This window comes from Talaromyces stipitatus, genomic scaffold, assembly GCF_000003125.1.
Source record: "Talaromyces stipitatus ATCC 10500 scf_1105507295549 genomic scaffold, whole genome shotgun sequence".
Lineage (NCBI taxonomy): Eukaryota > Fungi > Ascomycota > Eurotiomycetes > Eurotiales > Trichocomaceae > Talaromyces > Talaromyces stipitatus.
The window spans coordinates 1,719,087-1,732,240 of NW_002990117.1; the positions used below are offsets into that span (position 1 = coordinate 1,719,087).

At 46.2% G+C, this 13,154-nt stretch overlaps 6 protein-coding genes across 8 annotated transcripts, besides 3 other annotated features; 3 read left to right on the forward strand and 3 right to left on the reverse strand.

Moving 5' to 3' along the window:
• Positions 1 to 951: 951 nt before the first annotated feature.
• On the reverse strand, positions 952 to 2,920 carry TSTA_014940 (uncharacterized protein). Its single transcript, XM_002483592.1, has 4 exons — positions 2,461 to 2,920; positions 2,095 to 2,325; positions 1,837 to 2,044; positions 952 to 1,779 (listed from the first exon to the last, which is right to left on the reverse strand). Exons 1-4 carry the CDS (start codon positions 2,582 to 2,584, stop codon positions 1,143 to 1,145), a joined length of 1,200 nt encoding a protein of 399 aa, XP_002483637.1. The 5' UTR covers positions 2,585 to 2,920; the 3' UTR covers positions 952 to 1,142.
• A 2,157-nt stretch (positions 2,921 to 5,077) lies between these two features.
• Positions 5,078 to 5,118: a microsatellite.
• A 927-nt stretch (positions 5,119 to 6,045) lies between these two features.
• Positions 6,046 to 6,146: a sequence feature (CT-rich).
• A 34-nt stretch (positions 6,147 to 6,180) lies between these two features.
• Positions 6,181 to 6,870, forward strand: TSTA_014950 (ATP synthase subunit ATP9, putative; the record flags this gene model as incomplete). Its single annotated transcript, XM_002483593.1, has 2 exons — positions 6,181 to 6,647; positions 6,789 to 6,870. 2 exons carry the CDS (start codon positions 6,181 to 6,183, stop codon positions 6,868 to 6,870), a joined length of 549 nt encoding a protein of 182 aa, XP_002483638.1.
• Positions 6,871 to 7,542: 672 nt separating this feature from the next.
• Positions 7,543 to 8,241, reverse strand: TSTA_014960 (uncharacterized protein; the record flags this gene model as incomplete). The annotated part of the gene is made up of 2 exons (XM_002483594.1): positions 7,543 to 8,076; positions 8,233 to 8,241. 2 exons carry the CDS (start codon positions 8,239 to 8,241, stop codon positions 7,543 to 7,545), a joined length of 543 nt encoding a protein of 180 aa, XP_002483639.1.
• Positions 8,242 to 8,518: 277 nt separating this feature from the next.
• On the forward strand, positions 8,519 to 9,842 carry TSTA_014970 (beta-lactamase; the record flags this gene model as incomplete). 2 transcript variants are annotated; one of them, XM_002483596.1, is made up of 3 exons in its annotated part: positions 8,519 to 8,609; positions 8,690 to 9,501; positions 9,574 to 9,842. In XM_002483596.1, exons 2-3 carry the CDS (start codon positions 8,703 to 8,705, stop codon positions 9,840 to 9,842), a joined length of 1,068 nt encoding a protein of 355 aa, XP_002483641.1. In that variant the 5' UTR covers positions 8,519 to 8,609; positions 8,690 to 8,702. The 2 variants fall into 2 exon arrangements, with proteins under 2 accessions (XP_002483641.1, XP_002483640.1); XM_002483595.1 differs by having other exon boundaries at positions 8,607 to 9,501.
• On the reverse strand, positions 9,794 to 11,460 carry TSTA_014980 (anterior fat body protein, putative). Of its 2 annotated transcripts, XM_002483598.1 has the most exons (6): positions 11,042 to 11,460; positions 10,826 to 10,986; positions 10,528 to 10,772; positions 10,406 to 10,474; positions 10,137 to 10,351; positions 9,794 to 10,071 (listed from the first exon to the last, which is right to left on the reverse strand). In XM_002483598.1, exons 1-6 carry the CDS (start codon positions 11,063 to 11,065, stop codon positions 9,913 to 9,915), a joined length of 873 nt encoding a protein of 290 aa, XP_002483643.1. In that variant the 5' UTR covers positions 11,066 to 11,460; the 3' UTR covers positions 9,794 to 9,912. The 2 variants fall into 2 exon arrangements, with proteins under 2 accessions (XP_002483643.1, XP_002483642.1); XM_002483597.1 differs by having other exon boundaries at positions 10,137 to 10,474.
• Positions 10,103 to 10,131: a microsatellite.
• Positions 11,461 to 11,663: 203 nt separating the features above from the next.
• Positions 11,664 to 12,657, forward strand: TSTA_014990 (GNAT family acetyltransferase, putative). Its single transcript, XM_002483599.1, has 2 exons — positions 11,664 to 12,145; positions 12,215 to 12,657. The coding sequence occupies exons 1-2, from the start codon at positions 11,710 to 11,712 to the stop codon at positions 12,544 to 12,546; spliced, it is 768 nt and encodes a 255-aa protein (XP_002483644.1). The 5' UTR covers positions 11,664 to 11,709; the 3' UTR covers positions 12,547 to 12,657.
• The last annotated feature ends 497 nt before the right edge of the window (positions 12,658 to 13,154 follow it).

Below are 13,154 nucleotides of genomic sequence, written 5' to 3' on the forward strand. Positions count from 1 at the left end.
ATAAAGCGAGAGGATTCGTCGATGTTCGATTTTGTCACTCCGTTCCCTGGTCGACTGCTTGTCAAAGGGGATAGAGAGAGGCACAGAGGAGGGGAAGAAAGGAGATCAGAAAAAAGGAGGCGTCGTCTACCTGGACGGAAGAGAGAAGGATAAGATGCAAAAAGCGATTAAACAGAAGAACGAATGAATTAGAACGAATGGAAATATACAAGAGAGTAGAGAGATATCAAGCAGACAGCGAAAGTCAAGCGAGCGAAAGACTGAATGAAAGCAGGTTGTCAGGTCGCGTAACAGGAAGGAGCAGGCCGAGAACGAACGATTGCTTGACTATTTCCGCATCGGGAAGTCTGCTAGCTGCATCGGGCTAGCTCGCGATAAACATTGTGGCTTGTGCCTGAGGCTCGTCAATACTTCTTTTGTCTTACTTACAATTAGCATACTCTGGAGACTATCGGTTGTTCAACATACAATAGACATATACTGTATACACTGATACAGTAGACTCTTCAGAGCCATGTCGACACTTATAGAGACAGCACGTCAACTCCATGCTGCCAACGCTAAAACAAGCTAACAGCAAGCCACGAGCTTGGCTCATTTCCGCTCCTTCGCTAACTATCTATCAATGCTTGTTTGCTTAGTCATGCATTATCTACACTCACATAACCAAGTTAACATAGTTACGGAGCACGTACTCTGTAGGATACGAACTGTCGGTATGTTGTGCATTCTGATATCGAAAATCAAAATTCAATACTCCGTACAGTCTAGAATAGATCATCCCCTGCTGCATGGCAAAAGGGAATTGGAGTTTGTGGCGCAGTTGATGGCTAGATCTGTCGCCCTTGCTTCGTAGCGATATTCATGTTCTGGCTTTTCTCACATTGACGGGTTCTGGAGTGATAGATGCATAACTCTATCTTATGAATACGTATATAGGTGCAAGTAGTTGGTAGGTCGTCGTCTCGTCGTATACGTTGGTACCCAGAGCCCAATTACCGGGGTAACTATATACATGGCATGGTATCTCAATATACATAAACAAAAATCAATGCGGGATTAGCACACATAGTCAAACATCAATCACATCACAAAAGATTCGATCTCCAAGAAAACAGCCGACCCTAAATTTTACTTAACCTTCAAAAAGTATGTCCAGATTTATGCAAGCCACATATTTCCTCATTCACAATCCCTCTGTTGCGACTACTTTCGCAAACCTGCTTAAACCAGTTGACGCGACAATCCTCGCTGTTCAACCAGTATGTGATAGGTGTCAGTTTATTAGCTTGACACCCGTGACATTGGTCGCTCTTGGGGCAGTTGCTGAAGACGCTGTGCTGGTAGCCTATATCGCGGAACCAATGAATCTGTTCATTGGCAGCAAACAGACCAAGTGCGACACTGTGGACGGGTGCGTCACCCCAGCGTTCGTAGAAAAAGTTACCCGTTTTATCGAGATACTCAAAGTACTCTGTATATGTTTTGGAGCGCCAGAAATCCAAATCGCCAATTTCAAAATTGCTCCAGAAATGACAAGTACTGTAGCCATTGGCTGCTTTTGTATGGCCGGGTCGGGCTACGGAATCCGTAAGCCAGTGATAGGAGTTTTCATCCGAACCGAGGGCGTAACCTGGGTGTTCATCGAGAAAAGCCGTTGTTGCCGGCCAGAGAGTGGGTATAGTTTTGGGGTCGTCGTAAATATTGATAGTAAAGCCGTAGGTTTTATTATTTTGCGCCATGAACTGAAAAACGTCGTACTCGATGTCGCAGAAATACCTGTCGTACAAAGAGTTGTTAGGCGAGGCCGGTAGCACAAATAGAGAGACAACGTACTTCACATCAGGCTCAACGCGCCAGTAGTATTTATACTTATCCAATGCAGGGTGTCGAAAGAAGAAGCCAGAGTACCATCGGCACATTTTGTGGTAACTCAACTGCGATGCATGCTTGACACCGTTGCTGTCCATTTCTTTAAACGCTTTTTCCATCCGGGACTGATCAATCCATTCGGGAACGTCCCAATGTTCCCTGGGTATAAGCTCTATAGAACGTTAATCTTCTTGGTGACAGCAACGCGACCAGAAAACTGACCATATGTACATGGCGCATTGGTTTCCGCCTGCGTCTTATCTATAAATTCCTGAGTAAAAGGAACATCATTGAAAAAGACCCATGGATAATTGAACTTGGAATTAAACGATTTTTCCATATATCGCATCGACGAAATTATGCCTTTGAGCTCCGAGTTGCGGACAAGGGAAATAAGCGCGGCATTTGCGCGGGGCGTGCTAGTCGGATCTGTCGGAGGAGGTTGTTTCATAGCTGTGGCAATAGATTGCATGTTAGCCGGTGAGTGCCGCAGACTTATATAGTTGTGATATCCACATGGGAAGAATGTAGGATGCGGGGGATCGTCGAGGAGAAAGTTGGACGGGTGAAAACGTGGGGAGTACATACAGAGGTGCATCTGGGCAATAGCCCTATCACCCGAGGCATTATACCATGAATCACGGAAGTAAAGGGCCAGTATAAACGAAAATGCCAATGCAGCGAGTAGATATCGCTTAAATTGTTTGCGCATGACGGCGGCGAAGGTTATGTCGATATATGTTTGGGCCTTGGATCGATGACGCCTTACGAGGCTGAAGGAGATAAGTCGCCGGTACGAGCAAGGACGCGAAGCAACCAGGAAGAAATATTAATATTAGATAGCGGTGAGTATAGAGAGACGCGAACGCCGGTATATAGATTAGATCGTGGATGTCGTCACTGCGCCCCTTTTCCAGCAGGATGGCTTCAGGCGACAGTTGAATCGATGCGGTTAACGTGGCGGCGAGAGGATAAAGAGGATAATCAGCATGTCGTATGCTTTTCAAGTCTGTGCAACAGTCATCGTAACTCATAAATCGTACAGCATAGAAAGAAATAATAAAGGAGGATTAGAAACAGAAGAACAGATGAAGCATTCGGTAAAAGCTAGCAAAAAAGAGATATCGATACGTTCCAAAGCAGCCTAGTTCGGCAAACTAGGCAGGTGCGATTTGGGGGGCTTTCAGGTCGCTGAATCGCCTCTTACCGGATACGGACAATGCAGCTCGATCTTATTGGCCGACTGTGGACCCAGTTGGGGGCTAAGCATTCGATCGGCTTTTGTAACTTAACTACAATGGTACATAGTAAGTTAGTCAACTAAGTTATTCGACAGGCACCGCTTAGTCATGCTGACAGTCTGCTATGATTGGTCACGTAATCAAATCCCGGCGGACTGTTTATGTTCTGATTGGTTCATCGCCAAATACGTTATGCCAGCCTGTGCGAGCTTCTCTCCACCCCCGGCGATATATCGAGGTTGGGTCTGACATTTACCTTATCCGTGCGGTAGCACCGATTCCGAGTTGTGGGTACGCTTCGGCACGGACAGTACGTGAACCGCCTTAGATTCAAGGCTTCGATTTTGATATCCTCTCCTGAGCGTACGACAGATGACTGAGCAAGATATGTCAAGTCCCTCTGAATCATTGTGGTTTTCGAGCGTGTTTTAATCTCCGAGCAGGTACTTCAAGGTTAGATTGTTCCCCTGGATTACCCTTACGCTGGCTATCCAGCCTACGCGCGGAGCCCCCCAGTGATTTGTAGACACATCATCCGGGAGCAGCCATCGGACACTGTAGAAGACGCTTGTTTGAGCAACGGCCTTTGTAATCGCAATAAACCCCATAAGATACTCACTCACTGTCCAAGGATGTTGATCAACGATTTCTCGTCTATGCCGCCATCCAGACTTGACATATATATTTATATCGACGATCCCGCCCGGGTGGAGCACAATATAAGACACACTCGGTTTTTCCAAGGATATCTCTCTAGACTATAACCTCAAGCTTGAAAGTGATATCATGTGATGCCCAGATACCGTCAAGTCGACCATTAGCCGAAATATATATCAGCTGTGATATGTCTCGACTTCTTGTAGGAATCGTACCTAGTACCGTGAACAGTGCGGTTTGATAGATCCTTAGCAGTCGCGGAGTGTGGCTCGATACGGGCACAGTAACTTCTTAGAGGGCACGCCCGAGACTCTTGAGACAGTTGATAAAATAGCTTTCCAAGGTTCTCAATTGCATCTTCTATAAACATCTCTATGTAGTTCACCCAGCCCAACCCTTGCCCTAAGCCCTAAGCCCTTACCATCTCTTCATGGAAGTTTTCCAAAGAAGAGATACATGATTGGACGGAGGGCTGCTCAAATGGATCATCATATCGCCGAGTAAAGTTACACTCATTACATGGCTTGGCTGTCATCTCGACGACATTACCGTAATATTACTGACTCGGAACAATGACGTTTCAATCTCCGTGTCCATAACACTGTATCATCGAGTCCACTTTTCTTCTTTCTTGTTTCCACGCGCTTATTGAGTATAGCCAGGAGCTGAGAAGCGTCAACTCCATCTAATGCCTGCTGTATTTTTTTTTTCTCGTTGAAATCCCACGATAACTTCTACAAGCATGTCAACCAGGGACGATGCACTCACTGCATAAGGGTCAGGATGGCTATTAAGGCGGGAAACCCCCGACAGGGTTAGCGTGGACAAGGGGACAAGGGGACACAAGGCAATCAATGACAGACTCGGGACTTGCCCGAACTGATCACCGGGGGTACGGAAGTGCTGCAAACTGATATCTTTCACGGCGGAAAATGCATCCTCTGCTTTCTAGCAAAAATTATGTACAAAGTGAACACGCCGACGCTCCAGGAGATGATAAAAATGGTCTGTAATTTGTGCAAAATTTCCAAAAGCTCGTCTTTGAGTATTCGAGAGGAAAAGCGTCAGGTTAAATAGACCCGAGGTCATCCTCGGGACAAGGATTTCCGCATTTTCTAGTGTCAAATACCGTCTCTGTATTCGTACTGTGTGTACCCGCGAAATCCGCCTGTTCTGTTGCTGTGCCCTGACGAAAATTCCAAGATATGAGCTCGGTGGACGGGATCCACAATCCGACGCAGCCGTGAGGTCACCGGCTACCATAGCACCAGGAATGCTCTTGTATTTTCTGTTCTTTGTTCTTTCTCTTTATTTTTATTTTTTATTTTATTTTATATATTTTTTTTTAAATAAATCGAATGTAGTTTTCTTGCAGGTACTATCTTGTGATGTATCTGCGATTTCTACTCGTTCTACAGGAAGGGATTCGACGTCTTTTGTAGGGAAATTGAAAGACCAAAGAGCCGGTAAGTGTATGGTAAGATTACCGCGCCCACATAGTGCAGCCGAAACAGGACGTTGCCGTGGGTCACTCGGAATCCCGACGGGGCAATATGTGGGATGCACCGCCAATCATGCAGAGCTGAGGAGTGGATGATTCATCCCGATCAGGTCCGACGTGAGAGATCCCGTTGGCTTTTGGCGGAAGTGGCCCAATTCGTGGTTCCCATTGGCTGTTGGAAGCTGGAATAAGTGGACTTGCCATGGGTAAACCTGAGTTTTGGTACAGTTACAGGGCCCACTCCGATCCACCCAAGCTCGCCCTATTGGGCGCAGCCCCCATAGCTCGTTTCCGATCTGGGAGAACTCGCATCTGAGGTAGAAAATTTTCATCATGTCGCTGTTCAGCTTCATAAGGATGCTGCTACTTTGAATATTAATAAGGAATGGAAGGTATATACGATGGATAGAGATGCTCGGGAATAAAATAAGCATCAATTGATTTATAGCGACTAGCCACTTCAAACAGTCGGACCGTGGATAGAGCTCATCCACGGTCCAATAATACAGTACACGTAGCAGCTATTAACCGGTTCCTACGTACGAATCAATTGTAATACGCTTACAACATACAGTGTTTGACCCGAATCGACCCGACAGACAATAATACTGTAATCTGTGACACAGTTTGCGGTGTAAGTCACCGACCCACCGTGTATTTTTTCCCAGTTACTAAGGCAGCCAGAAGGAAAGGAGGTCGCCCTTCCCTTTTTCTTCCGCTGGCAGCCAAGCACGAAAAACCGCTCTAATTTTTTCTCGTCATCAACAAAAAACATTCTTCCTTCTCTCCTTCTCTCCTTCCTCTTCTATCCTTCCAATCTCCATACCTCAAACTCCATCCTTTTTTTTCTCTCTCTCTATCCTCAATTCCATCCTAGAGAATCTTTTCTCTTCCACACACACACATACAATGGCCTCCAAGATGTTCGCCAACCGAATGGCCACCATGGCCTCTTCCAGCGTCGCTCGCTCGACCGTCCGCAGCCAATTCGCTGCTGTCCCCAAGCGTACCTTCACCAACGCTGTCCGCCCCCAGGGTCAGCGCTTCGCTGCTCCCAATGCCTTCCAGGCCTCCAAGCGCACCATCCCTGCCACCGTCGCTCGCCAGGCTTTCCAGGCCCAGGCTCGCCGTGGCTACTCCTCTGAGATCGCCAACGCCCTCGTTGAGGTCTCCCAGAACATTGGTATGGGTTCTGCTGCCATTGGTCTTGCTGGTGCCGGTACCGGTATTGGTCTCGTCTTCGCTGCTCTCTTGCACTCCGTTGCCCGCAACCCTTCTCTCCGTGGTCAGCTCTTCGCCTACGCCATTTTGGGTTTCGCTTTCGTTGAGGCTATCGGTCTTTTCGACCTCATGATTGCCATGATGGCCAAGTTCTTGTAAACTATTTCACCGACTTTTTGAGGGTTTCGGCTTTGGGATCCTTATTTTACACGCCACATTTTTTTTTGAATCAAAAAAGAACGGAATACCAATAATCGATGACCCAACTTTGTGTGTGAATTTGACATGCTCGACAGTCTTTCGATACGATATGATCTCAACTGCGTTATGAACGAATTATGTGGTTGGTATCTTATTGCCACGTCGAAACCCTCATGATCAATGAGACTGGAGAAAACTTTATGGATCGAAACCATTCTATTTTCCTTTTCTTTTTTCCTACCTGTTTTCCTTCTTACCCATAGAGAGAGAGAGAAACCATTGTCTGTTTAGATTACTAGAGGTATAGAAGCGGGGAATGTCTGTTTTTGATAGAACGAAGGATGAGAGGAGGGGGGATTATAGAAACTGGTCTCATTGATTTGCTTTTGATTTTATAATTGAAAAGAAAAAAAAAAGGCACGACAAAATTCTCGACAAGTTGGACAACCGATTTTGGCCGTGGGTGTATTATCATTGTGTACTACTTATTTAGCATCACTCATCATATTTATTTCATCCTTTCCTTTGTCATTCTCACCGTCCTGCTGTATATAAATGATCAATTCGTATGGTATCCATCCGAGCTACGTACTGTGTAGATGAAGCTCAAGTTAATCCGGGTTTCACATTCTTACCCCAGATTCATTGACTTGCATCATAGCTAGAGAAGCATCTGAAGCTTCTCAATTGGTCATGTCCTTGGATGAGTATTCAAAATGCACTGGACGCGATGATTGGCCGTATCCTCATCTGCAACCTACACAGTACGGAGTAGTGAATTGATATATTCAAATACAGATACCAATGAATACATCCATCCACGCCTCCCAACCAGAAAGAAGAGAAATATTAGAATTCCAACCCCATAAATATCGTCCCCTCAACCGGCGTCTCGTAATACCTCCCAACCTCCCCAAACCCAAACTTTATATACAACGCCCTCGCACTCTCCATATTCGGTAATGTATCAAGTCTCATCCCTTTGTATACACCCGAAGCTCTGGCGTGCGCGATGATTGCTTCGACGAGTTTTGTGCCGAGGCCGGTGCCGCGGGCGGATGGAGTGAGGTATAATCTTTTCATTTCGCAGTATTTCTTCTCTTCTATGCCATTGTTGTTGTTGATGATGATGGTGGAGGGAGGAAGGGCGCGGTAAGCGACGCAGCCAACCAGTGTATGGGGATTGGTTTCATCGCGAGCGACGAGTAGACATCCTCCTTGTTTGGGGGAGTATTTTCCAGGTAATGTGTCCAGTTCGGTCTGGTAGTCTTGGAATGTAAGATCGATGCCGAGGGCGGTGGTGTATGCGGTGAATAGATCTGTGACAGCTTGTTTGTCGTCTGGAAATATGGCGGGCGTTATTTTGTAGGTTGTCATTCTCGTCTATATTTTGTTGATAGCAGCCATTGGTATCTTGGAATTGGGATTGTTCGATGTTACCTACTGCAGGTTTTGTTGCATTGTTAGGAAGTGAGTCATTTAGATCTATCTAGGTACACCTGGCCTATCGCTGCATTCTGGATAACGTAGGCTACGTACCCAGTGCATGACTATCGGGATGGATCATACAGTGTATATTGAAGCATATGCACACTTCATCTATTCGTTTAGGGCACAACTGATATAACCGGTCGCTTATACCGCAGTAGGTAAGTGTCTTTCGCTAGGTACTTAAGTACGAGTAGGCAACCACTTTCAAAATTTCGAATCAAGCGACATATTCAATCTGACAGTTTCTCGAGATAACGTTATTTCAGTATTTAAGACCTTTGTGGGTATAAGTAGTGAGTCGACCTCCATACCAAGCTGCCTATAACCTTGGAAGCTATAGCACCGGAGGTCCGTGTCGAGCTCGGTAATTTGATGCTCAGCTGAGGAGGGGCAATTGATATATAAATACCTAACTAGGTACCTAGGTAGGTAAGACGAGTAAATCGATTCTCAAGATTCTTTATCATCATATTCTTACCGCAGACTCTTCTATTCAATAATTTAGCCCGACACAAGTCATGGCAACAGTACACGGCACCACCACAGAAGCATTCCAAGCCCTAAAACAGATTCTCCAAAAGAATCTGGACAACGGAGATGAGATCGGCGCAGCTATCTATGTCAGTCTCGACGGCAAACCCGTCGTCGATTTATGGGGTGGCTTTGCCGATGAGAAACGTACCAGACCCTGGACGGAAGATACCATCGTCAATGTCTGGTCAACCACCAAAACCGTCACTTCTCTGGCCGCATTGATCCTCGTGGATCGAGGATTACTAGACCTTGATGCCCCCGTGGCCAAATACTGGCCTGAATTCGCTGCCAATGGGAAGGAGAAGATCCTTGTCCGCCATGTCCTATCTCATACCTCTGGTGTATCTGGCTGGGATCAGCCATTCCAGTATTCAGATATCTACGATCTGGAAAATTCAACTGCTCGTCTAGCTGCGCAGGCGCCCTGGTGGGAACCCGGTACAGCATCGGGCTATCATGCCGTCAACTACGGCCATTTAGTAGGCGAGATCGTGCGCCGAGTCTCTGGAAAATCGCTGCGGGAGTTTATCAAAGATGAAATCGCGCGCCCTCTAAATGCGGATTTCAGTCTGGGTGCACCAGCGTCTGAATGGCATCGCGTTGCGGAGATCATCCCTCCTGCACCCATGGATCCAGCTGCGTTTGCAAAGTTGGATCCTCAGAGCGTTGCAGTCAAGACTCTCTCGCAGGGAATAGACAGCGGCACTCTCCCAAATACCTCCGAATTCCGACGCGCAGAAATCGGTGCTGTCAATGGTACGACGAATGCGAAAGCACTCGGCCGTATTTTTACCCCCTTGTCCTTGGGAGACGGTACCTTACTGTCTCCCAAAACGATCGATAGGATCTATGAAGTTCAAGCTGATGGTACTGATTTGGTGGCCTTTGTGCCCGCGCGTTGGGGCATTGGATTCGGACTGTCGCATCCTGCTACTACGCCTTATATACCTGAGGGACGGGTGTTTTTCTGGTTTGGGTGGGGTGGTTCGTTTGTCATTGTTGATACAGAGAGCAAGTTGACTATTACTTATGTTATGAATAAAATGGGTGAGGGGATTATAGGGAGTCCGCTGTCGAAGGAGTATATTGAAGCTGTCTATGAGATCGTGAAGGGGCTGAAGTAGATATCACGAAGTATTTGCCTATATATGTGTGTATATATGACTGATCTCCGCTTCGGTTATCCAAGAGAAGTTAAACAGATGCAATTTTAGCATCATACAATCTCCTTCCTTTGACTCCAACATGGCACTTGAATACCCCTCCATGCCATTTCGCCGACTCGGGATACTTTTCAGCTTCTGGGTCTTCCTCGCTCGTAATATAGACATCCTCTCCCACAAAGGCGACGGCCTAAACATGTCAGCAACATTACCGGTAAGCGAAGAGAAAAAAAAAAAAAAAAAAAAAAAACATACAGTAGGACATCTAGTCGGCACCTCAATCTCAGCAGTCACTTTTCCTTCAGGTGAAACTCGCACAACCTTCCAACCGCCCCAAATAGCAACCCACAAATTCCCCTCGGCGTCCATGGCATGACCATCAGGACCTCCGCCGAGGTCTGTATGCCAGAACACGCGCTGATTTGAGATATTTCCTGTGGAAGCATCGTAGTCGAATGCATAGATGTTGCCTGTGGGAGTGTCGGTCCAATACATGGTTTTATCATCCAGGCTGAACGACATACCGTTTGGAATGGTTACGTTCTCAAGAACACGGTGCAATGTGCCGTCCGTATCGAGACGGAAGAGTATTCCTATACCCATTTAACCATCAAGAACTGAATTTAAAGTGGAACAAATAACGTACCGACAGGATCGAATTTCCCATTCGTAAACGCCGGATCATTCATCGCTCCAACCCAGAACCGTCCATGACAATCAATCACGCCATCATTGGCACGCATGATCGTTTCATAATTCCTGGAGATTTCGGCTTCGTTCCAGAAACGTTCGATATATTTGTACTCCCTGCTATCGCGTGTCGCCATGCCGATTCCATGTTTCCCGCCAAAGAGGAAGGTGTCTGTCGACGAGGACAGATTTGCCGTGACGCTGGTAAATTCGTCAGCAGGAAGAGCACAATTATCAGAGAAAGAAAGTCTTACCCGAATGGAATATCGTATTCAATTTTCTTTGCGGACGAGGGGCCCTTGTTCAGATCAACCCACCAGACATGTTTTTTGACAATGTCGACAAAGCGTAGTGTATTGTTGGCTTCTTCATAGAATGGCCCCTCCGAAAGCCCACATTTGACGTCGAGGAATGGCTGTTATCGTCTGTTAGCTATGAGCGCATAAATATCTCAATGGATTCGGAAATACTTCTGTAATGGTGAATCTCTGCATTTTGTTTTTATTTTCTATACAAATTGGTCCTTTGCACGTCTATTGGTGTCTGTTGTTGTTTTCGAGGTCGGCAAAAGAGCTAAGATTCGGTATTTAGCCTGTTAGTGAGATAACCCTCCCTACCGCAGTCGATATTAAATTAATATCTTCTTCGAAATTTCGGCCAATATCTCACTCAAGGAGGTACAGGTTGGAAATTGTGGAATAGATGATTTGTTGAATGAAGTATGGTAATTATTGATGGATGCCTGAAAGGATTGAGAATGAGTCCCTTTGGTAGTTTCAGGCCTAACGCGGCGGAGACTTCGGCCCTAACAGAGCCTGTTTATACAGTTAAAGCCTGTTCCAAGCCCTGAGGTGCCTACTGTCAGTTATATCCAGGCGTCTTTGGGCCCGGGCAGTCCGTGAACAGCCATAAGTGCAAGCTGTACGCTATCATCATCCAGGGATTATCGTATGCATGCTTACTGCAACGACTAAGGATGTTAATATCTCGAACGCTGCGCCTCATGCAACAGCCTGGCTGATCCTAAATAGGTAGTGGGGCAGTTGACTGATCCATAATAAGTCAGCGAATGCTTCCATTCTGACACATTTCACTTCGAATTAATCTATCACAGCTCAACAATCCTCACCTTGATAAAATGCCGTACAAAGTTGAAGTAGCCCAAGATGCTGATATGCCGGAACTGATGGAAGCCCTCTGGGACGCCTTTGAAAAACCGTATCAAGGCGTACTGCGCAATTTCTTCCCCATTCTCAACAATGATCGCGAGGCCAGCTTACTGGCAGCTACCAATGGACAACGCGAGGAATACAAGTCCTCATATCCGGAACTCATCTGGTTGAAAGTCACCTATCGTGAAGACGATAATCAAAACTCAAAGGGTAAGATAGTCGGAGGTGCAAAGTGGTATTTCTTCCAGAGGAATCCGTTTGCGCCAAAGCCAGGCTCGGATCATGATCCTACTGCTGAGGAGGCTGTTTGGTATCCTGAGGGACCTGGAAGAACGTTTGCGACAGCGGCTATGCATGCTCTTGACAAGCCGAGAATGACCATGGGTCAAGGACCTCATGCATGTAATGCAACCCGCTCTCTGACTGATTTGTTGTTTCATCTCGACTAATATGTGCAATGTATATTGATAGTCCTCAACATCGCCTTCACTGTATTCGAGCACAGGCGTAAAGGCGTTAGCAACCTCTTCCTAAAATGGGGTCTCTCTCGTGCCGACGAACTCGGTCTGGAGAGCTGGCTGGATGCATCTACAGAAGGACGGCCAGTCTACACAAAGCTGGGATTTGTACCGTATCGTATGAACAATGTTAATCCTGCTATGCCCTCGTCATACACTGAGGAAGAGAAAGCAGAGTGGGAGAAGCTAGAGAAGGAGATACTTCCCATGGACTCGATGACAATGTGGCGGCCACTTGGGGGTAAATTTGTCGAAGGTGAAACGGTTAAGCCGTGGGATCGCTGACAATGAAGACGGCCTGGATAAGAATAGAAATAATAGATTGCCTGTCGAGTTCTGGCTATCTGCATACGAACTATTGCATGGCATTGACCTTTAATCGCAGCATGATCATTTCATTACCGTGAAAAGAAACTTTATTTTGCATATCTAGGTAGATAGAAATCTAGCTAACTTAGCTCAATCATTTTGGTAATCCTGGCAGACATTCTGGATTCGCACAATGACTCAAAAAGGTGATTATGCGGAGAGAGCACTAAGCCAGCCGTAGCCCTAAAGTAAACGTTAGACAACACTATGAGAGATTTCCGGAGTACAAGTAAATATTGCAGATAGACAGTTGTAAACAAAGAAGCTGAATAAGAGGTACCGCCGCCTTAGGCAATTATAGAGAGCCAATAGTTGCCTTTTTGATTCTGCTTTTCCGGCAAATTAGAGTCATGGCTTTCAGGCGACTTAGAGACAAAGAAGACGAACTATGATAAGGAATAAAGAAAACATTTATACTTTCCCGTAGATCTGGCCTAACCTCCAGGCTAGTTGTCTCTGGGGACAAGCTTTGTTTCTCCTCTTCTGACTTCCCCGAACTCGACTAGATAAGTACAGGGTACAAG